This window comes from Carettochelys insculpta, chromosome 10, assembly GCF_033958435.1.
Source record: "Carettochelys insculpta isolate YL-2023 chromosome 10, ASM3395843v1, whole genome shotgun sequence".
Lineage (NCBI taxonomy): Eukaryota > Metazoa > Chordata > Testudines > Carettochelyidae > Carettochelys > Carettochelys insculpta.
The window spans coordinates 1,629,669-1,653,115 of record NC_134146.1 but is presented as its reverse complement, the minus strand read 5'-3'; the positions used below and the strand labels follow the sequence as shown (position 1 = coordinate 1,653,115).

General features: G+C 44.8%; 1 protein-coding gene across 3 annotated transcripts in view; it reads right to left on the bottom strand.

The window, feature by feature from the left end:
- PAK2 (p21 (RAC1) activated kinase 2) overlaps positions 1–23,447 on the bottom strand; it is a 72,536-nt gene that overhangs the window by 13,873 nt on the left and 35,216 nt on the right. For all 3 annotated transcript variants that reach the window (XM_075003730.1, XM_075003728.1, XM_075003729.1), the window contains 10 exons: positions 20,134–20,344; positions 15,430–15,530; positions 13,684–13,834; positions 12,437–12,468; positions 11,781–11,888; positions 8,352–8,484; positions 7,462–7,525; positions 5,120–5,168; positions 1,605–1,717; positions 48–165 (listed from right to left, as the gene is read on the bottom strand). In XM_075003730.1, the coding sequence (XP_074859831.1) occupies positions 48–165; positions 1,605–1,717; positions 5,120–5,168; positions 7,462–7,525; positions 8,352–8,484; positions 11,781–11,888; positions 12,437–12,468; positions 13,684–13,834; positions 15,430–15,530; positions 20,134–20,320 (1,056 nt within the window). In that variant the 5' untranslated portion in view covers positions 20,321–20,344. The remainder of the gene's footprint in view (positions 1–47; positions 166–1,604; positions 1,718–5,119; positions 5,169–7,461; positions 7,526–8,351; positions 8,485–11,780; positions 11,889–12,436; positions 12,469–13,683; positions 13,835–15,429; positions 15,531–20,133; positions 20,345–23,447) is intronic.

Genomic DNA, 23,447 nt, shown 5'->3' with positions numbered 1-23,447 from the left:
TCTCCATGCACCCTGCCCCCGCCCTCGCATCAAATCATAACACCAACCTCTCTGCAAACAGCAGCAATCTGGGCCTCATCCATGCAAGTTTCCGTGACCACATCTGTGAGTGACCCTCCAGCGAGGTACTCCATCACCACAAACAATTCATCACCTACAAGATAACTTAAAAGCCAGAAAAATACAGAAATAAGGTTATTTGCCATCAATGAAAAATGACTGACAGCATATTGCAGCAAGTGCCCAAGAGAATGCAGCAGACCCTGACTTACACAATTTCAACTTAGGCGTTTCTTGCAATAACACAAGTCAAAATTGTGATTGGCGGGGAGCTGGGAACCAGAGGGCAGCCTGGCTCCTGGCTCCCTTCCACTTGTGGGAGCCAGGAGACCGGCCAGTCCTGCTGCACTGATCAGTTTCCTGGCTCCCATGAGCACCAGTAGCGGCAGTGGTCAGCTTCTTGGCTCCTGCAAGTGGTGGGGAGCTGGGAAACTGACCAGCCCTGCTGTGCCTGGCTCAAAGCTGCTGGGGAGCCAGGAAACTGACCAGTGTGGTAGGGTGGGTCGTCTTCCAGCTCCAGCAAGCAGAGAGGAGCCAGGAGCTAGGGTGCCACCTGGTTCCCAGCTCCCAGTCACTCCCAGAAGCCAGTTACCCCGCTTCCACAAGAGGAGGGGAGCTGAGAGCCTGGCTGCTGCCTGGTTCCCGCCTGGTTCACAGCTCCCCCACACTCCCAGGGGCCAGGTCCACCAGTGCTGATCAGTTTCCCAGCTCCCTGCTATTTGCAGGAGCCAGGGAGCTGACCAGCGCTTCTGTGCTTGGCTTTGGGCTCCCTGCTATTCATGGGAGCAGGGAGCCAGGCGCAGCCAGGACTGGGGGATCCTAAGGCAGCAGGGCCCCTCCCCCACCCGGTTCCGACTTTATGCCTGGTTGCCCAGGAACACAACCTATGTGTAAGTCAGGGGTCTAATGTAAGGGAGGCTGTGTAATTCCCATAATTGGAGATTTTTACAAATAGTTTAAACCAGTCTGGTGTATTTGAACTGCCCCAGTGCAGGGAGATAGATTACATGACTTCTTGAAGTCCCTTCCAGCCCTACATTTCTATGAGTTTTAGATCAATTAGGAAAAGAACATTTTTAGGTAGACAGACCTAAAAGTTGGGGCCAAACTTCTCATATGAAAAGGCCAAAAGATCTTTGCTGATCATAATGTTGGGATAACAGTTTTGCACCTCATCTAAAGTGGCACCTCTGGCAGCAGAGTGCTCCCCCATCCCCCGTCCGGTACCAAAACGGAAAAAAGAGTGCTACTTCCTGAAATGACCAGCCCCATGCCCTGCAACACACCTGGCCTTTGCTTGGAGCGCTCTCAACCAAAACACTCACTGGGGCCCCCTAGTACATGCCTTGGGTTGGTAGGCAAGGGGCTAGGCTCAACCTGCTGCCCAGGCTACTCACCACACGGCTATGTGCAGTGATTCTTGGAGTGCCGCCTACCTACACTGCGAAGTGTGCTCCTCAACTGCAGTGGCGACGTACCCACAGTGATGTCAGATTACAATCCTGACTGGGGAGAAGGAAGATGAACTGTTTATCTGCATTTACCTGTCTAGGAAGTTGACTATGTTGGGATTCTTTAACTCCTTCATTACCAGGATCTCATTAATAATCAACTCCTTCTTGGGCTGCTTCTGCAGGTTTATCTGTTTGATAGCAACCTGAAAATGAGGGCAAAGAGTAAAATACATTATCAAGTGTTAGTCATACAAATCTGAGTGCCAAATCATTGCAGAGCTAAACTTTTACTGCAGTAACAGACAAATAGCTGTGTTAGTATCTTAAACAAAATAAAAAGGCAGTCGTGTAGCACTTTAAAGACTAACAAAAGAAGTGGGACAGACCCACTTCTTCAGATCTATAGCATTTCCACTCCAGACCCAGTTATATGGTCTGTTTGGATAAGGCTACGAGCTGTACAAGTGGGTCTGTCCCACGAAAGCTCATCACCTAATAAACAATTTGGTTAGTCTTTAAAGTGCTACACGGCTGCTTTTTTGTGTTTTTTACCGTAGTGTAAGTGTTAAGTGGGTGATGAGGACTGAGGATTAAGTGAGGGATGCTCTGTCACACTGTTCAACAACTTGCTGGCTATGGCTAGGTACAAGTGGGAGTGGAGTTCTATTTTATTAAAAAAAAAAAACAAAGAGAAAATAAGGTGGAAGCACTGTTCCAGTGAGCCAAACTCAGAAGCTGGATTCTGGTGGTCTACTCTATGCACCAGGAAGTCAGTGCTGGTGTAGGCAGAAGCAGCTTGCTGCACGAGGGGAAGCAAAAGACAGGGTTATGGCAGGAAAAGAACAGGAAGCTATGAGGTGATGTGAGGGGCACGGGAGACCTGCACTATCTTACTGGTTCTTACATCCTCCTGTTAATCGCACTTCTTGCGGTTCAGTCCCCTTCCATAGCCAGTTACCCCAAACTACTAATGTGCAACTTCCAACACTCAACATCACCCCCTCAGTCTCCAAAATGCAGTGCTGGCAAAAGAATCTCTGCCAGCGCAGTACTGAGCAGAACAGAGAGAAGTAGAGAAAGGATTTGCAGGACAAATGAAATCAGAGTCGAGACAGAAGCCATTAATGGGATTGAAGGTAAGTGATTCTGTAGTGCACAGAGGTGACAGCCAGCATGAGATTTTCACCCGTTGACAGCAGCTCTGGGGCAGAACAAACTCGGTTTGACTGATTTCTGGGTAGTGCTGCCCCCGCAGCGCTGGCATGTTCCCTCTGACTTTTATCGTCCATGTAAGCAGCGTACTATTTCATGTACATCAGAGTACATGCAGACATGCACCATCAGCACAAACAAAACAATCTAGATTTAACATCTATATTTTAAGTTACAACTGGGATAATTATTCCAGCCAGGACAAGTTAGGCATTTTGGAACTCCTTACTCAAAGAATGAAATCTAAGTGTAAGAGAAATAAAGATTATGAAATTCATAGACGGGTCAGAACACTAAAACAGCACACTGTGAAAGAATACAAGTACAGAGAACCTCCGTGCGTTGCAGAAAGTGCCAAGCAGTAACCGCAATACAAGTATGCTGTGGAGAGGTGAGTGTGACAGACAGCACAGAGCGTGTGTGCATGTGACAGACAGGAAAGCGTGTGTGTGATGAAATACAAGGTACCCCATTTTTATTCCCACGGTTAGCAACTGTTTATAAACGTGTCAACTATGGAGGTTTTGAATTATGAACTTTTAGAAAATAAGTACTTCTTACAGGGTCTTCAGAAAATCAAAGCACCAAGACCGATAAACCAGCAGCAGTTCATTCATAAAAAGCGTGGGTCAGATTGCAGCTGGACCCTGCATGGATGACAGGCTGTGGGTGGAGGGAGGCACCAGAAATTGTGCACTCCTGCCTCAACCTTTGAATCTCTTTTTAGCATCAGACTTTCATTCTCTTTCCAGATATCTAATTATGTCCCTCATTAGCACACAATGGGTTATTATTCCCATGTGACAGCTGGAGAATTGAGGCCTTGTCTACGACATCAGCGGCAGAGGCAGCACCAAGAATAGAAAAGCCCGTCTTTCAGAGGCCACCAAGCACCTTCACCAACATCACCCTACCAGGAGGCAGATCCCCCCTCCACCTCCTCCGCCCCTCTCTGCTGCCAGCAGTATTTTGCTGGGCTTGACCTCGGTGGGCACAAAAGCAACTGAGCTGGAGGTGTGGCCCTGGCCTTCCCAAGGGTCAGAGGGTGAGGAGCACAGCTACCACCTTGACGGGATGGGCAGACACGGTTGTAACTCTCCCTTTGAGTTGGATTATGCTCTGGTCGGGGTAGTGCCTCCTGGCACTCATGCCGAGATGGACCTGTTCCATACAGCCTAACGCCAGTACTTGAGACGGGATCAAAGTACTGTATGGGGTTTTGTTTTTTTTTAAATAGCTGGAGGTGCACTTAAAATGCTTAGGTGTGTGACAGGTAAAGGAAAGTAATGAGGGAAAAATATTCATTCCTTCTTCCTAAGAGAAGATTAAGGGGGCACATGATAGCATTTTTCAGGTATCTAAAAGGGCGTCATAAGGAGGAGGGAGAAAACTTGTTCTTTTTGGCCTCTGACGATAGAACAAGAAGCAATGGACTTAAACTGCAGCAAGGGAATTTAGGTTGGACATTAGGAAAAAGTTCTTAACTGTCAGGGTGGTCAAACAATGAAATAAATTGCCAAGGGAGGTTGTGGAATCTCCATCGCTGGAGATATTTAAGAACAGGTTAGACAGATGTCTATCAGGGATGGTTTAGACAGTACTTGGTCCTGCCACTGGGGCAGGGGGCTGGACTCGATGGCCTCTCGAGGTCCCTTCCAGTCCTAGTGTTCTATGATTCTATGATTGTATCTAGGGTGTGGTTACTTTCATGCAGAAACAGAGAAAAGTGTAAGAAGCTAATAGCTATAAAGGTGAGAACATTTCAGCTATTCACAAAATGAAATTTTGGTGCCAGAGGAGGTGGTAGCCAGAAAGACTGATAGAGGTGATGGATGAAGCAATTAAAGAAAAGGTCGTGTTAGAAAGCAGATGACATATTCTGATGTAAGGGACCAGGGAAGTAACAGATGCTTGAAGAAAAACAGCAAATTAAACAGCATGGTGAAAGCTTAATGAACAGGCTAGAGAGAAGGCAGACCAATTAAAATAGAAGGAATTATTTGGTGAAAAGCAATTTCCATATAAATGTCACAGAAGAAACTATGCAGGAAGCACAAACAGTTGGAAAATTAAGTGGGTTGAAAGAGGTATAATGATGGCTAAATGCAAAATTCTTGGTGCGAATGCCAGACAGTATCGCCTAAAACAATTCAGAAGTTGAACTGTTTGCAAAACCCACAACTCTGAAACGTGAAGGGATAAGAGGTTCATTGGAAAAACAAAACCCTATTTTTAGTGTTCATCATCTGGTTGCTGCAAAACAAGGAATGCACTGTTACAAATAACTATGACACATATTCTATTGAAAGTAACGCCAGAGATGGGAGCCTATCCAATTCACTTCTGTCATCCATACTGACGATTACAACGGAAAACATCCACACAGATCCTACCTCCTGTCCTGTTGCCACGTCAATAGCTGTGAAAACCGTTCCTGAAGCCCTGTGAATATAAGGTATGTAATCAGCTATATGATTTCAAATCCAACAAGCACATACATGCACAGGCAAAACACTAAGAATGCATTTTTATTAAAGTTCTGTGCACCTATAAGAACGGTCAGGAACCATGCATATGGTGAAGAAGTGCTTCATTTTGTCTGTATAAAACATGCTGCCTAGTAATTTCATCAGATTACCCTTGGCTGTTGTATTGTGCAGAAGGGTAAATACATGCTTCAAAAGCCACACCTTCCACATTCATCACGAGGTTACAGAAGTTTATCATATTGCTCCTCAGACATCTTTTTTCTATGCTAAACAGCCTTCCCCCCCACCTCCCAGTGTCTCTGTGAAAGATGACTCTTCTATAGCCACGAACATCTCCACTGCCTTTCTCAGAACCTCCTTCAGTTCCACTGTATTCCCTTTTGGGTGACCAAAGCTGGAGACAGAATTCAAGGTGTGAGCACAACACTGTGGATTTAATATAGTAGCATCATGACACCTCCCTCTCTAATAGTTCTTACCATACTGTCAGCTTTTTGGACTGCCACTGTACGTTGAGTGAAAAACGTAAGAGATCCACAGTGACTCCATGAGTTCTTTCTTGGGTGGTAACTGCTAATTTGGATTCCAATTTATATGTAAACATATGCAGATATGTATAGCTGGAATTACTCCCCCCGCACCATGTATTAAGTTGCTCATATCAATGTTTAATTTCATCTGCCCTTTTGTTGTCCAGTCACACAGTTTTCAGAGAATCCTTCTGACTCTTCACAGTCTGCTTTGGACTTAACTATTTTGAATAATTTTGTATCATCCACAAACTTTGACATTTCACTGTTCATTTCCTTTCCCGGATCATTAACAATTCTGTTGAACAGTACTAGTCCCAGGGCAGATCCTTGGGAATCCTGCTGGTTACATCTCTCCATGTGAAAACTGATAACTTATTCCCACCCTTCGCTTCCTGTCTTTCAACCTGTTACTGATCCATGAGAGGACCTTCCCTCTTACCCCTGGCTACTTGTTTCCTCACAAGCCTTTGACCAAAGGTCTCGTCAAAGGCTTTGTGAAAATGCATGTACGCTACCAACCGGATAATCCTGGCCCAGTCCCTCAGAGAACTGTAACAGATCGGCAAGGCCTGACTTCCCTTTAGACAGCTGGTAAAATCAATAGGCAGCAAACAAATTTCACACGAACAAGAGGAAGTACTTTTCCACACAACACACTGCTAACCTGTGGAACTCACTGCCATGACGTGTTGGGATGCCCAGAAGTACAAACGGGTTAAAGATGAACTCTATCAGTTCACGGAAGATAGGTCTATCAAGTCATCTTAGCCAAAATGGCCAGGAGGGCAAGCCCATGCTTGTGGCGACCCCACTCTGACCACCAGAAGCTAGGAGTGGAAGACAGGGGAGTATCACTCCATAATTGCCTTGTTCTGTACCCTTTCCCTGAGGTTCTGGAACGAGTCGCTGTCGGCAACAAACTAATGGGCAAGATTTACTATAGTCATACCCAGTATGGCAGCTCTTATGTTCTTAAGAAAGAAGGGCCTTCAAGGAGAACTCAAACAACAAATACCAGTCAGCTCAGAAAAAGCACACTAGTCACCACCAGAGCACCTTCTTCCCCAGGAGCGGGAAAGCTACGCCTCTGTCAGTCAGTGTAGGCAAGCCCCGAGACCCTCTCTACTGTTGCCGAAGACCAGATACACTAAAAAAATCATTCTAAATGTGATTCTATTGTATCCCCAAAAAATCTAATTAGAGGAGATCTGTAAGAACAGCATTTAGTTTTACAAATTACGCAAGCTCTGCCCGTATTCATCCTTTCACCAAACTTCTGCATTCACATGACTCATGTAAATATCTAGAGCAAATTACATTAGCTTGACTGCACCTTGACTGGCTTAGGAAGGACTTGCATTCTATCAACCTCAGCCTTTCACTAGCCATAACATTAAAGGAACAGACAGGTTTATCTCAGGAGAGGAAAGAGCAGAAGAGAGACAAAAGTTCTCTTAAATGAATGCTTTTTCACTCCCCGACAGCCTAACCAGAAAGCAATTTGTTTCCAGAGACATTAACACGCAAGCACATCCGCATACAGGAACGGATTCAAGACTTCCACCACTGTTTGAAGTCTATGGCATCTAATTATTACTGCTTACACACTGACATCTCTGCTTCACTATACAGTGGCTAAATAACAAAAGTGCAGCACACTTTTAATGCTGGTTCATTCACGGAAAAATTTTGGACACGTCTACAAATACTCACCCCTGCCCGATTTTGTCGTATCTGGTGTATTTTTTCTTTGGATCGCCTATGCTCACGATAGTCCCTAAAAAGAAGTCCATAAAAATATAAAACCAACCAATGATTTACGGAGAATTCTTCACTTGTCACTAGGGTACAGTGGGGACCTTTTTCTTCTGATTCTTATGGTCATGAAGCAGACCTTTTTATAGAGCAGTGCACTTCAATTAAATAGTATTCTTCTGTCTGACTTTTGAGATCTGTAACACCTTTGCAGGATGAATCAGTAATAAAGCCAGTAGTAATGCTGTCTATTCTAAACTAAGTCATTGTCTGCCCTGTGGTAGAGAACACTAGTATGGGAATGACTGCTCCTATGAAGGGAGATGACGGAATTAGAGCAAAAATTCACCGTTATTCTGCACTGAAAAGAATACCCCCGCAGAAGCTGATCTCAGTGGCGTAAGTGTGACATTGATCTTAAAACAGATTCATACAGGGAAATTCTGTTTATTTGTTCATTTCCATCCTTCAGAAGGAGTCCAGATAGCTGAATACAGTTCCCTCCAACTAGCAGATGATAAAAAATAAACAAGTCCTTGGATTACAACACCCTGATGTGAAAAATGGGGATGATGGCATCCAACGACTTAGCTATCTGACCCCATTTCCCAGCAAAGAGAAACTTCACCTGTACAGACTGTTTTGTGATAGCCTCTGATCGATCACTCATCACGCTAGTTTGATATCTGCAGTCTTTTCTGTAGCAGACTCCAACAGGAATTGTCAGTTCAAAGAAACGTGCTGATCAGGGCTGCATATCCCCTGCCCACATAAGAAGGCTAATCGCTAACAAAAGCGTCAGTAGTGAAGTTTGTATTTCCAAAAAAAAAACAAAAAACCCAACTCACGTAGCTTTTCCATGATATCTTCATCTGACATTTTGGTCTTCTTTTTCTGCTTGTCAGCTGACTTGGCAGCATTGTCAACACAGGTGTCTCCAGCTGAGGCAGGGATGGGATCAATCACAGACCGTGTGTAAATCTGCGGTGGAAAAAAAAGACCTCTATTAGAATTCAGAGTTCAGTTTGCAATCGCTGACTTTCAGGTTGAAGAGTACCCAAAATTGTTATTTGACTACTAGCATTATTTCCTTAAAACCTTTGGAACCAGGCAACACTCATTCTAGGAAGTGCTGTTTTTGAAGTGTAGCCAACATGGCTGCAGCACTGCTTGATTCTAAGAGACTGCCTGGGAGGCTTGCTGAACAGCACAGCTAGCTAGGGGTCAATTTACTGAGAGAAAAGATCCTTTATGCCTGACGTCTCTATATTCTGTAGTTTCTACAGCTGGGAATGCAATGTGAAAATTGCTTGACAATCCAACTGGTAAATCGTGGCTTTGCTCTGTCAAACCAGGTGGAAATCTCTCCAAACAGGGCAGAAGTATGAACTACATAGTCTGGTACTCACCTGCATAAACTGATAAATTGAAAGCTTAACTGGAAATAGACACTACCATGCACAGTAGTTGAACCTCCACTTTTTGGGGCACATTCTCATGTTCCTCAACTAACATCACATATGCCATCATGTGCCAACAATGCCCAGATGCTTTGTATATTGGACAGACCTCAAACTCTCTCAGACAAAGAGTTAATGGGCACTAAACAGACATCAAAACATTCCTGATCCGCAAACCAGTTTGTCTACATTTTAAGGGAGTTGGCCATTCTGTTAATGACTTAAGAATCTGCATCTTATTGAAAGAGAATTTTCAGTCTGCTTTAGAAAGAGAAGCTGCTGAACGCTCTTTCACATTCAAATTCAACATATTAACATGTGGTTTGAACCGGGATGCAAATTTTCTGGGACATTATAGGGGCTCTTTGGCATACTTGGCTTAATTTAATTCTTGACTTCCCCCTCCCACTGCTCCTCTACTCTCTGATTTGCTCATCTTGATAATATTTTTCTGATTTGTCAACTTTGATTACTGTTTTTGGTTCTCTGTGCCTTAAGTATTGAGTCTGTCCTGGTATGGCTATGGTCTGAGGAAGTGGGTCTGCCCCACGAAAGCTCATCACCTAATAAATTATTTTGTTAGTCTTTAAAGTGCTACTTGATTGCTTTTTTTTTTTTTTTTGGGGGGGGGGGCGGGAGTTGAGTGTAAGGCTTTCTACTCATTTGCTCTCTAATCAGACTTCCTTATGATATCATACACTGGGTTAGAGAGTAAGGGTTTACTGCCCCTTCACCCTTTATACATTTTATTTCTCTGGTGTCTCTTCACCTTACAGGGTGCCCATCTGTCACCCCAGAGGATGGAAACTGCTCTTTATTAACGGTGCCATCATGCATCCTGAAAGGAGATTTTTGTCAAGTTAGTTATATTAAAATGAAGATGAAGCAGATAACCTTTGTACAGCCCAACTTCTTGGTCTCGGGGAGCAGCAGACAGTTCACGCCTGTACACGGGTCTCTCCTTAACTACCAAAAACTGTTCATTTGAAAAGCTGCATAAATTGACAGCTACGCTAGCTATTGTGGCATTACTTACAGATCTTTAGATAGGTAGCGTTCCACCTACATGCTTGTTTAAATGTCATGTGGCCCATTCCATAAAGCAATATCCTGCAACCAGGGTCTACATTCCATACCCACTCTTCAGACAAAGCAAGACAACAGTGGCCAAGAGGGGAAAAGGTGACAACATTTGGCCTTTACAGGAGCAAACTGAGGACTGAGAACGTGGGCAGGCGCAAGCCCACCCAGCAGATCCCCTCTACAAGGGAGGATCCACTAAAAAGCATGGACCCCAAATGATTCCAGGGGATAACTAAAATGAAAACAGGGGTAGGCGTGGAGGTCACAGAGACAAAACGAGGGACTTGCAAGGGGACACTGAGCACAGCATCCCAGACAGCGCCCACTGCTCCTCTAAAGAGCCATGGGAGCCCGTGGACACTGCCCAGAGGAACTCGGCCCGGATGTGTGAAAGGATCAAGGAATGAAAGAAGGTCCCACAGTCGCAGTTCCCCGCCTCAGCCAGCCTCCTCCCTGGTCAGTAAATGGCTACACTGGCCATGGGCAGGAGGAGGCTGACGAGCAGGACCTATGACTTTGTGGGACCACAGATGAGGTGTGAGAGGATTAGGAGGCACAGGGAAAAGCGCAGCCAGAACCTCAACAGGTGGTTCTTGAGGAGCCGGAAGAGGGGCTGTAACCTGGCGCACTCAAGGTAGACGTGCATCAGGGTCTCCCTCACGCCACAGAAGGCACAAGTGTCAGGGATGGGGTGAACCATGCCAAGTATATGTGCATGTCACCGCCCCATGCAGGATCCTCCAACTGATGTTCCCGGCAGGCCCTGGGACCAGGGTGGAGTACGGACTGGCCCACCGGGCTCCCCACCCCCTGCTGGTGGTAAAAGATCCTGCCACTGAATGTGCGGGCGGGTCACCAGGGTGCAGAAGTGGAGCGTGTGAAGCATGGGTGTCTACAGGTGACATCTTAGCACAAAGGGTGGTTTGGGGGTATGTGTTTGATAATGGCGCTAAATCTTAACTGAGAATTTCAGTGCTGTTCTCACACTTAAAAATTCAGTATCAAGAATATTCTTGTCGGTGGGATAAATTCCCTAACTTAATTACAATGGAGACATTTTTCTGTGATGGGATAACAGTTTAACAGAAGAAAAAAAAAACCAAGCACACAGAATGCGAGTTTTAAGTTTTTAAAAAACTTAAGCTACCTACAATTTCTGGCATTTGCTATGTGCATTGGTAAAGTTTTCTAACGATCCTCCTTATGATGTGTCTTAGAGGATGAGGAAATGAATTTGGAATTTTTTCAAGGTAATCCTGCAAAATAGAGTAGCACTAATTGGGATACTCCTGGGCTAACAGGAAGCTGGGAAAAAACAAAAAAGTAGTCCTGTAGCACTTTAAAGCCTAACCAATTGATTTATCAGGTAATGAGCTTTCATGGAACAGATCCAATTCTTCCAGAATTTCCAGATCTGAAGAAGTGGGTTCGTCCCACCAAAGCTCGTCACCCAATAAATTATTTTGTTAGTCTTTAAAGTGCTACAAGACTGCTTTTTTGTTTTATGAAGATACAGACTAACACAGCTACCTCTCTAGTACCTGGGAGTTAGCTATAGCTAGCAAAAAACATGGCTATTAAAATAAAACCAATATAAAGTGACATTTTGCAAACAACAAACTTCCTCAATCTGCTATTAGTTAGGGACCATAGGGAGAGGCCTACAATAGGCAGAACAGAAAGTAATGTAAAAATAGCAAAGAAACCCAGAGTACGCTAAAAAAATACACTCACTGATTTTGTGTGATCTGGTCGAGGGGCAATAACTGGAGGAGGAGCCTCTTCATCATCATCGTCATCCTCGGCTACTGCTGTTGAAGGCTCTGAACCTTTTGCATGGGGCTATACATTTGTTATGGAATGGAATAAGGAGGAAAAAAACATTTATATGCTAGACGTAAAGTTGTTCTTCCCGAAAGCAAAAACAGTTTATAAGTTGAGGTACTTGAGGATGCAGGAATTCTTAGCAATTTAAAACTAAAGTATGCCAAGAGACATTAGAGTCTCAGCACATTTTATTACAATATTCATTTTATTACAGGATATAGTAATGATTTTAACAACATTTTTACTAAAAAAGAAATATCAGTATTTAAACTACCTCTTCTACTAGTCTACATTGTTCTAAGTATATGTTAAATATTTCTCACTGTTCTTTAAATAATAAATAGACATACACAAAGTTTTTAGCAGACACGGAAGTGTTCATAAACATCCTTAAAACTAAATCACCTACTAGGCAATTCATTTCCTGAGTGAAATGTTGGTTAAAAATAAAATTCAATAAAGTGTAATTCACTTTGTTATGAAGTGTCTAAGATTTAATTTAATTAAGAAGAATTGAAACTGAGCAGGCCTGGATTGGTGCAAGCAATAATGAATACACTTACTGTCGGTGTTCCTGAAGTGAAACCATCTTTTTCTAAAAAGCAAAAAGAGTAGGAGGTGAATATATATAAGCAGTGGAATAAGCCATGATAATGAAAATGGACTTTATAGAAAGCATGAGCGACACATCCGGAATATGGACAGTTCCTGTGATTTCCCCACTTCTAACCAGGTGAAGTTTCATGGTTGATTAATGAAATATCTATTTCCTGGATTAGATGCAGACTTATACAAAGCTTCTTATAAAAACTTTTCCCCCTTACGTCAGCCCACATAGATCTCAAATTCTGACTTGCTACACGGCTGGATCTCCCCAGAGCAGAGACTGCCTTGTCACACTGTATATTGGTCTTGAAGTGTATACAAGAGAAAAGATTATAACCTAACTGTTAAGGTAAAGAGGTGACAAACCCTTACCACCAAGCTATTTTCAGACTGGAAATGTTTTAAATTTAAATAGCTAAAAGCAACTGTATACACTGAAAAAAAATTTTTTTCCCAGCAACCCTCCCTACACCAGTCTACAATTTGCATTAGAAGTGATAAACTACTCTGAACCTTTGGTCCCATAATTTGGGAATGGTGAGCCAATGCAAGTTACTGCACAGTACGTGTCCAAAAGTTATGTTATCATGGGAAATAATGGAAGTAATAAGCCCTATGGAGTGTAACCAGTTAAGCACAATTTTATAAGTTATAGCTTCATACAAGAGAGATCATTAATTGACGTCAGCTGACTGGTGCTGCCATTTTGAAACACCTGTTCCAGTTGTTCTCTCACACCTGTGAAACAGGAAATTGACTGGACAAAGCTTTAGTGGAAACTTTATTTATGTATGTTCTTTACCCAGTAAATACTAACTTCCCAATTGCACTTAACGGCATACATAAGAACGGCCACACTGGGTCAGACCAAAGGTCCATCCAGCCCAGTGTCCTATCTGCCAATAGTGGCCAATGCCAAGGGCCCCAGAAGGAGTGAACAGAACAAGTAATGATCAAGTGATCTCTCCCCTTTCATTCATCCCCAGTCTCTGACAAACAGAGGCCGGGGACACCATTCCTACCCATCCTGGCTAACAGCCATCAATGGACCTAACCTCCATGAGTTTATCCAGCTGTTTTTTAAACCCTATTATAGTACTAGCCATCACAGCCTCCTCCAGCAAGGAGTTCCACAGGGAGGAGCCGACTGGACTGTAAGAACCAACCTGTTCCTCCGAATGCCTTGTCTGCACTTGTCTCTCACCTGGAGCAGAGAAGCTCAGATACTTCTGTTTTGCTGTGTCTTTGGAGTCATAGAATTTCAGCACATCTAGTACAGCCTGGGGGTTCTTCTTCTGCTCTAGCTTGGTGATATTTGAGGTCTGTAGCAACCGAGCCCATTGCTCTGGCATTCCCTGGAACAGGAGACCACCTTAATATTTACTATTTTAAGTCATTTTCTAAATCAACAGAATTGGTTTTCTTTCTATGTTTAGGTATTAATTTTTGACTAAGTGACCCAAAGGTGGTGGGGCTTTCAGTTACTGAGTTCAACATGTGTACGTGGCAATAGAAACCAAGCTCTCAGCTAAGCTAGACTTACTGTATGCTTGTGCTATCAGAACGTCTGGCCTACTGGGACACTGTAGAAAAAAGTCAAGTTCTTCCCTCTCCCTTGGGCCCTGTTCACCTCCTCCCTGGGTCAGACACATGAAATCAGTATTTGCCATTCATCCCACCTTCTGATTCTGTATGTACGTATCAATTGGAAATGGAAGGGAAATAACCCAAGGGAGTACTTCATTTTTCTACAGTTATCCTGTAGGCTAACAGGAATTCTCACTCAAGGTTCTCCCATATGGGATAAAGTAAAGCATTAGGATTCCAGTGACTAAAACATGTAATAGAATCCTAAGGCTGAAAGGGACCTTAGGTGGTCATCCAGTTCCATTCCCTGCCTGAAGCAGGATCAACCACCACTAAATCATCCATGCCTGGAGTTAGTCAAGCTTCAAATTAAAAAACTCTGGGATGGAGATTCCATCACCTCTCTAGCTAAAGCATTCCAGTGCTTCACCACCCTCCTGGTGAAATAGTTTTCCTAATATCCAACCTGCACCTCTCCCTCTGAAACTTCAGACCATTGCTCCTTGTTCTGCCATCTGTCACCACTGAGGCTGATATCAAATCACCCCTCAGTCTTCTCTTCTGCAAACTCATAAGCCCAAGTCCCTTAGCCTCTCCTCATAAGTCAGGTGCTCCAGCTCCTTAACCATTTTCGTTGTTCTCCCTGAACTCTCTCCAATGCATCCACGTCCTTTCTGTACTGGTAGGCCCAGAAGTGGACACACTACTCCAGATGTGGCCTCGCCAGTGCCAAATAGAGGGGAATAACATCTCTAGATCTGCTGGAAATGCTTCTCCTAATGAACCCTAATATGTCATTAGCCTTCTTGGCTACAAGGGTACACAGTTGACTCATACCCAGCCTCTCATCTGCCACAATCCCCAGGTCTGTTTCTGCTGCACTGGTACTTAGCCAGTTGGTCTCCAGCCTGTTACAGCGCTTACGATTCTTCCGTCCCAAGTGCAGGACTCTGCACTTCTCCTTGTTGAACCTCATCAGATTTCTTTTGGCTCAATTCTCCAATTTATCTATGTCACTCTGGACCCTATCCCTACCCTCCAATGTATCTACCTCTCCCCCTAACTTAGTGTCATCCTCAAATTTGCTGAGGATGCACTCCATCACCTCACCCAGGTCATTAATAAAGATGTTGAACAATATTGGCCCTAGAACCAATCCTTGGGGCACTCCACTTGAAACTGACTGCCAACCATTTGGAACAATACCCAGAGGCCAATCAAGCTCTCAGTGTGCTAGGTATTATAAATGATATGTGATGGAGAGGAAAAGACTAATTTAAATGCTGTTCCTAAGTGACACACACTCCACACTTCAGCAAGGAATGACCTGACTTTTGAACAGCTCCAGGCCGGCTATACTTACAGTGAATTCTCCAGTAACAGCATCAAAGCCAACATGAATGGTGTGTTCAAAGTCTGAGGGAGGAGATATTTCTGGCCTTTCCTTTTCCTTTTTCTTGCTTCCTAAAAGGAGACATTGAAAATCATCCACTTAAATTGAGTAAAGGTTCAGTAATAAGACAGGAGATCCTCACTGTCCTCGTTTAATACAATGGTAACCTTTGAGGATTGACACTCTCTTTATATTTATTATGAAGTTTAGACAGAAACATTTCATAAAGGCATGAAGCAGACTGCAACATTTCAATAATATTTTAACTGTCAGTATAAAGGGCTGCTAATTTATGGTATTCAAAATTATTATTTATATTGTGCTAGCACTCAAACCCTGACTTGAAACCAGCACTCCACTGTGCATGGTTCTGTATAAAGACAAGAGTCTCCACTCTCTAAGAGTATCCAGTTTCAGACAAGATGCAAAAGTGGCTGTAACAACCTGAGAAAGGGGAAAGAGTCCTGAACTGGAAAGATTAACAGATAAGATCACACAATTAGAACCATACCCACAGAGTGACTTAGTTACATTTTAATTTAAACATATTTATATCCAGTAATAAGGTCACATTGTGCTTACTATAATTAGCAAAATACAGTGCATGCACAGAACATATTTTAAAAACTATTTCTTTCTGATATAATTATTGTTTTACAAGCTTCCAAACCAACTATACTTTTCAGTGAAGGTGACATGCTATACATTTTAAAGAAGCTTGAAGGTAGACATTGTAGCTCAAATTCTATTTACTTTATTTTCAAATCACTGAAAAGACAAGATTATGTCAAATTTCAGTCCCGGAGAAAAAAAATTGGTTTTCAGCAACTCAAATAGCACCGCCTCAACTTTAACTGTAATGTGACTAAAGAGATGCAGAAATATGGGGAAAAGCACTTGCTACCATTGAGCAAAGTGGGCCAGGCAACAGTTAATAAAAACAGACTCTCCACTGAGGTTGCACAGTTGGGTATTCGCTCAGACATGTAGCCATCTGAGGATTTGTTTCTAATTACCAGCATTTACTGTACTTCCAACTGTACAGACCCTCACACTAACCGGAAAGGAAAGAGAAGGAATTAAAGACTATACTTAGAACTGAAAAACCATGTGGCCTGCCTGGAGCTGAACAATGCATTGAAAAGACACTGATGTTATAAACAGGATATCTTTAATATGGCTGCACAGATCTGGGAGCCAAAAGAATAAAGATTGTCATATGCTTTTATAAGGAAAAATACTTCCACCAGTAGGATTAGGCAAACCTACTCAGGTTTCTATGAAAGCCTTTGAGCATTAACTCTGTGCCCAACCTGTTGGTGCTGATTATGTGAAAGCAGAAAATGACCTCTGCTTCCCAAGAAGACTCCACCTCTGAAGCACTTGATGGCTTCTAGAGGATGTACCTTGGAGTTCAGATCCACAAGCATGTGCTACGAAAATAAACGCTTCTCCTTTCGATGAAATACACATTTTATTTGCACACTGGGCAAAGATTCTAAGAACCACTGCTCCACTCATGGGGATAACAGACCACAAACTGAGGCAGCAAAACAGACAAGAGCTTAGATCTGAGTCATACTTAGGCAGAAGGTACTTTAGACTCCATTAAAGAGGCACTGTGAGGCCACAGTATTTTTGAACCTCTGATTGTATCTGCATTACAGCTCTGTATTTAAAAGCACTCCCTAAAGTCCAGAGTGACTCCTGTGCTGCAAACCACAAATCCGTTTAGGACACAGTCCCTTATTCTCAGCACTAGCGCTGGCTTAGAGTGTTGCAGAAGCAGCCCTGTGGATCACTCCTCCTTCTCTCTCCAAGCCTGAGGGTTGGTGGAAAGAGAAGAAAGCACTTCCAGCCATTTTCCAATTACTTTCATGGCTGATAAAGGCTTGAAACAGAGACACAGCACTGCTCAGGAGGGGGTTAGAATACAGGGTCTGTCACAGAGGTGTTAAAAGCGGAGGGCAAAAGAAAAGACCAAAATGTAAAATCCTGACAAATTCCACAACCCCTGACTATAAAATATCAAAAAACATTAAAAATACCCCAAAGCACATGGAAGGAATCTCAGCTCAGTCACTAATAAAAGTACCACTCAAGAAAGCAAAAACACTCAATGTACGTTAGTGTGACCAAATGTCTGGAGCCAAAGTGTAAAATGCTTATTTTCCTATTGCAAGATATTAATACTATATATAAAGCCAAGTAATGCAGCAAAAGAACCACTATTGTTTCTTCAAAAACAACAGGAAGTCCTGTGGCACCTTACAGACTAACATATTTTGGAGCATAAGCTTTCATGGGCAAAGACCCACTTCGTCAGATGCATGGGGCGGGGGTTCAGAGGAGGATTTAAAGAGGGAGTCTCAGTGAAGGGAAGGGCCAGAGCTGACAAGGTCTATTCAGTCAGGGTGGAAATGGCCCTTATCGACACTTAATGTAGACTTATGAACATCAAGAGAGGAGAAATCAAGTCAGTTCAGTTGGGGGAATATGGCCCATTGTCAGTAGCTAATGTGGAGGTGTGAACATCAAGAACAGAGAAACTCCTTTCTTGGAAATACTCCTCTGAAACCCTCACCCCACTCATGCATCTGACGAAGTGGGTCTTTGCCCATGAAAGCTGATGCTCCAAAATAGCTGTTAGTCTATAAGGTGCCGCAGGACTTGCTGGTTTTGGAGAGAGAAAGTAGTTTTGTAGTTTTTGAAGAGACAGACTACCTTGGCTGCCTCTCTGACTACTGTGTCTGGCTCCCATGAAAACGTGCCACAGTTCGTGCATGTTCGGTCACATTCCAAGGTCGACAATCATTTAAAAAAGCAACGAGTGGACTGCCAGGGCTGAGTGAACAGACCGTATGTACTTATTTTGCTAGGCTAGCACCACATTGGAGTCATTACAGCGAGGTGTTCGAATTAAGGTTAAGGGCCTATTATTTTCAAATGAAGAATTCTATACCAGGGTGTGGAACAGAGAGGCCATGGGCCGAATCCAGACACAGCTTGCTTTTTGCCAGCCCACAAAGTTCGGAGGGTCCTCCTGCAGCAGCTTTAGTCACACGTGGGGAGTGCCGAAGCCCCCTATGTGGCTAGTGCCCCAGCACTGACTCCCTGCTGCTGGGGCGGGGAAGCCCCAAGGCGGGCCAAAGCAAGCTGAGGTTGACATCCTACCTGTGGGATGCTGCACCAGAACTGCAGAACAGGGAAGTTAGGTCCCCTGCACTATCTGAAGCCTCCATCCCATCACTCCCACTGGCACGGAAACTTGGCAATGGGAGTGGTGGGTGCCCGCCTCCTGATGGCAGCATGGAGCCATCTCTGGTCTTCCCCCCTCCTGGAGCTATGCCAGGTAGGCACTCCCACCCCCAGCCTCCTCCCACCTGCTCCCTCCTGCCCAGACCCAGCCTTCCACCCTCACCCCACTCCCACACACTGAACCCTCATTTTGGGCCCCACCCCAGAGCCTAAGAAAAATCTACTAGTCCAGGGACCCCAAAAGAGTTAATCCAGCCCTGAGACTTGGTGCCCGCCCCCCTAGACTACACTATGAGGGGAACCCTGGTGCTGCAAGCTGCATGAGGGAGGTAAACGTCTCTTTTTCTGATTCTCAGTCGGGGTCCACATCTGTGAGGGGTTCCCCCCTTCTAAACTGCATGTGTGCCCTGACTGATTTTTCTGTGGGCCAGTGGCCCCTGACCTAAAACATGTTCCCCACCCTGTTCTACATGCTCTGAAGTCTCACACCAACTTGGATTGTCCTGAAATTTGCAGTCCCTCATGGAAGCTAAGGGCAGGGTGAATGGTTGAAACTGGGATCCCGAGTTATACCCCTCTGCAAAACCTGGCAGTTGATAAAAATCACATGGTTCTTCTAATTTGCTTTGTACACGCCTCAAACAAAGGCTCCGATCTCCCACAAACTGATCTGAATAACTCTGGATTTACCTCAGCTAGATCATGGCACTCGTAAGTAGGAGAGGATTACGGTAAAGTTGTTCTGAAGGGTAACACTTGCAACACAAGGTCGGGGCGTGCCAGGCCGACTCGTCGAAAAGAGCAAAATGTGCATATGCGGCACGTTGTTTTCCAGCCAATCTGTCCTCTCAGCCACTGGGATTGCGATGACACGCGGTCACTGAATGTGAGGTACAACCCACACGGTCCAAGGTCAAAGTCTGCCCTTGGTGGTTGAGTCTCTTCTGCATGTTCCTGAGCATCTGCCTACATTCTGCAGGGGCTTCTATCGTAAGTTGTGCCATAAAATAAATGTGAAGACTCCAGCTTTCAAAGTATTGTCAAAGAAACCTACACTGATTGAACAGACAAGTCATTCTAGAAAAAGCCATTAAAATGGGAACTGAAGGAACTCAAAGGCGAGCAAGTTGCTGTGTCATTTTGTCAGGGGGTTCACGGTCCACAACCCCACTAACATCAGCTCAAGGACCTTCAGTGGCAAATGAGCTTCCTCCCAATCACACACGAACGCTGAATATTAGCACTTGGCACCATATGCAGTTGGAAAGACTAGAGAAGTGAGTTCTGAAACACACTGACCGCCATCTCATTGACTTACTTGAGTGTCTACAGCATTCCCACAGCCAAACAAGAGAGCAAAAGCGTACGCACCCAGTACACAGGGAAAGCTGGTTTGTTGATTCTGAGCTCTCTTACCTTTTTCAGTGCCAGAGAAAATGGAGATGATTTTGTTCCTGGGTTTTCTCTCTTCTGGTACAGAGGGCAGGGGTTTCAGGCTGTGGTTGGTAGACAGCTGGTCTTTGCCCCCTGAACTGAAGATGGTACTGCTCATTCGGACGGGAGGTGCTGGTGGCTTATCTTCCAGTTCTCCGTTATCAGACATGGTTCTCAATGGCTAGACAAAGCCCTGCAATGGGAAATAGGAAACAAGAATACACATGATTGGCAAACATAAGGTAACAAAGCACTAGAAACAAATGCTGGATTTCTTCCAAATTACCAGCAACTTGTATTACAAAGGAGGAAGAACGCATTCCCACTGGAAGGGGTATGTGGCATGTTAGCTAAGTTACCATCACCAAAATCTCCACGTCTTTTCTCACCCTTTTAATGAATAGGCTTAGTAAGATATTTTTATCTGAGATGTCAATTTCATCATAAAAACTGACAACATATTTTTATCAGTTAAAAAAATGTACAGACAAGCAAAGAAATAAACATGCTGCTTGAGTACTTAGAGGTCTGACTTAAGGATATTGCCCTTGCATTTTGAAATGTGCTGTTAATTGTGTGTTTCATCTGTTAGGGCTTATCTACACAGCTGGTTTTCTTCCATAAAACCCCCTTTTTTTCCCCCAGAAGAACACACCTTGCATTCACACAGCTGAGCTTGTTATTCAGAAAAAACAGGCTATTTACTTCGGAACAGTAACTCCACCACAACGAACAACTTTCACCGATTCCTCCTTTTCAGTACTGCAGTTGAATCAGTGTGGACAAAGCAGAGCTAATAACGGGATAACGGACCTCCTGGGAGGCATCCCATCAAGTCACAGGTGATATATCCATTCTAGGCAAGATGCCCCTCCCCGCTGCAAGTCCATTCCCCTGTACATTCTTCCCTTCTTTCTTTAATCAGGTGAGGTACCCAGCCAGTGCTTGGAGTTGTGCAAGGTTCTTCAGGCGAGTATAAGCAGGGCATCCCTTCACCTCTTGCAAGCCCCCAAAGTCCCTGGTGCTCTTTTTCTCCCCCCAAATACAGCCCTTCCTTCCCCCTCTGTGAGCTGCTGGAATTTAAACCCACCTGCAGCTTTTTTTTCTTGCAAATGCAGCTTCCTGGCTATATTTGCAGGGGGGAAAAGTTGGGGGGGAAAGTGGGGGGGGGGCTTTTGGGGGGAGATTAAAGGGGTGCACAGCCAGCCAGCCAGCCACATGGCTGTATTTTCAGTGGGGCACAACCCCATCCCCACCCCAGCTGCCACAATTTAAACCCCCTCTGCAGCTTTTTCCCTTACAAATGCAACCTCCTGGCTGTGTTTCTAGAGGAAAAAAGGGAGGGCACTTTTGGGGGCTTGCGGGGGGGGTGAGGGGTGCACATACAGCCACACGGCTGTATATTCAACAGACCACATACACACACACACACACCCCACCACTGGAATTTAACACCATGTGCCCTTTCTTCCTTTCCAAATGCAGACGCCTGGCTGTACTTACCAACGAACAGAACCAGGGGCTTTGGGGATGGGCGGAGGAAGTGTGGGTACTGGGAATGGGGGCAGGGTGGCATAATCTCACACACTACGGATCAGAGTAAGGCACAGGCATGCTGTCCCCTGTTTAGCTCCACATCCTCTTTTTTTGTCTGACCTGCAGACAGCGGTGCCCCAGCCTTGGCTTTGTCTGGCACAGCACCTGAGTATGGCCAAGTGCTGTCACACTCCTGCCTCCTGAGAGCTCCCAAGGACCTGCCCCATGCCTAGTGTTGGCATCTTCCACATGCCAGGAGGACCTGCTGCTCTGGAAAATGCCCCCACCCCTACCCCCAACTGCAGGGCTTCAGCAGTGAACTTCCCAAGGGCAGCCCAAAGGTCAGATCCTGCTTAGCTCCTGACCGGCCAGGGGGAGTCCCTAGGGAGGCAGCACTAGCCTACTCTCTGGAGCAATGGTCCAGGCTGGCTGGCAGCTGCTGAGATTCCAAACAGCTGAGCAGCAGCTCCAAGCCCAGAACTGAGAGTTAAGGGCCTAGTGGATGCTCCACTTCCCCATGCTAGGCACTGACTTCCCCCGACAGCCAGTACACCCCTCCCCCTGCGATCCACCATAATCAAACCCAAGCCATACACTGGTTGTGGTTTTGCTTTTTTATTTTACAAGATAATCCAACACAGCTGCGATAAGTGATGCACTGTGGGATGAAGGTGGACAGCCTTTGGTGGGGAAAGAACAGGTTAGGAGCTGTCTCAAAAAGCTAAACGTACGTAAATCCATAGGCCTGGACCTAATTCCTCCGAGGGTTCTGAGGGAGATGGCGTATCTCACTGACGAGCCCTTGGCCATTATCTTTGAAAAGTCGTGGAGAACAGGAGAGATCCCAGATGACTGGAAAAAGGCAAATGTAGTGCCCATCTTTAAAAAAGGGACGAAGGATGATCCAGGGATCCGGTCAGTCTTACATCAGTCCCTGGAAAAATCATGGAGGGGCTCCTCAAGGAAGTCATTTTGAGGCACTTGGAGGAGGGGAAAGTGATCAGGAATAGTCAGCATGGATTCATGAAGGGCAAGTCATGCCTGACCAATCTGATTAGTTTCTACGATGAGATAACTGGCTCTGTGGATACGGGAAAAACCAATGGACGTGATTTATCTTGACTTTAGCAAAGCTTTTGATACGGTCTCCCACAATATTCTTGTTGGCAAGTTAAAGGAATGTGGATTGGATAGATGGATGGTAAGATGGATAGAAAGCTGGCTAGAAAGTCAGGCCCAGCGGGTAGTGACCAACGGCTCGATGTTAGGATGGCGGTTGGTTTCTAGTGGAGTGCCCCACTGTTCAGTTCTGGGTCCAGTTCTGTTTAACATATTTATCAATGACCTGGATGAAGGGTTGGATTGCAGCCTCAGCAAGTTTGCGGATGACACTAAGCTAGGGGGAGAGGTAGATACGCTGGAGGGTAGGAATAGGGTCCAGAGTGACAGACAAATTGGAAGACTGGGCTGCAAGAAATCTGATGGAGGTTCAATAAGGACAAATGCAGAGTCCTGCACTTGGGCCGAAAGAATCCCGAGCACTGTTACAGGCTGGGGTCCGACTGGCTCAGTAATAGTTCTGCAGAAAAGGACCTGGGTGTTTAGTGGACGAGAAGCTGGACATGAGTCAACAGTGTGCCGGTGTAGCCAAGAAAGCTAATGGCATATTAGGTTGCATCAAGATGAGCGTTGCCAGTAGATCCAGAGAAGTGACTATTCTTTATTTGGCTTTGGTGAGGCCGCATCTGGAGTACTGTGTC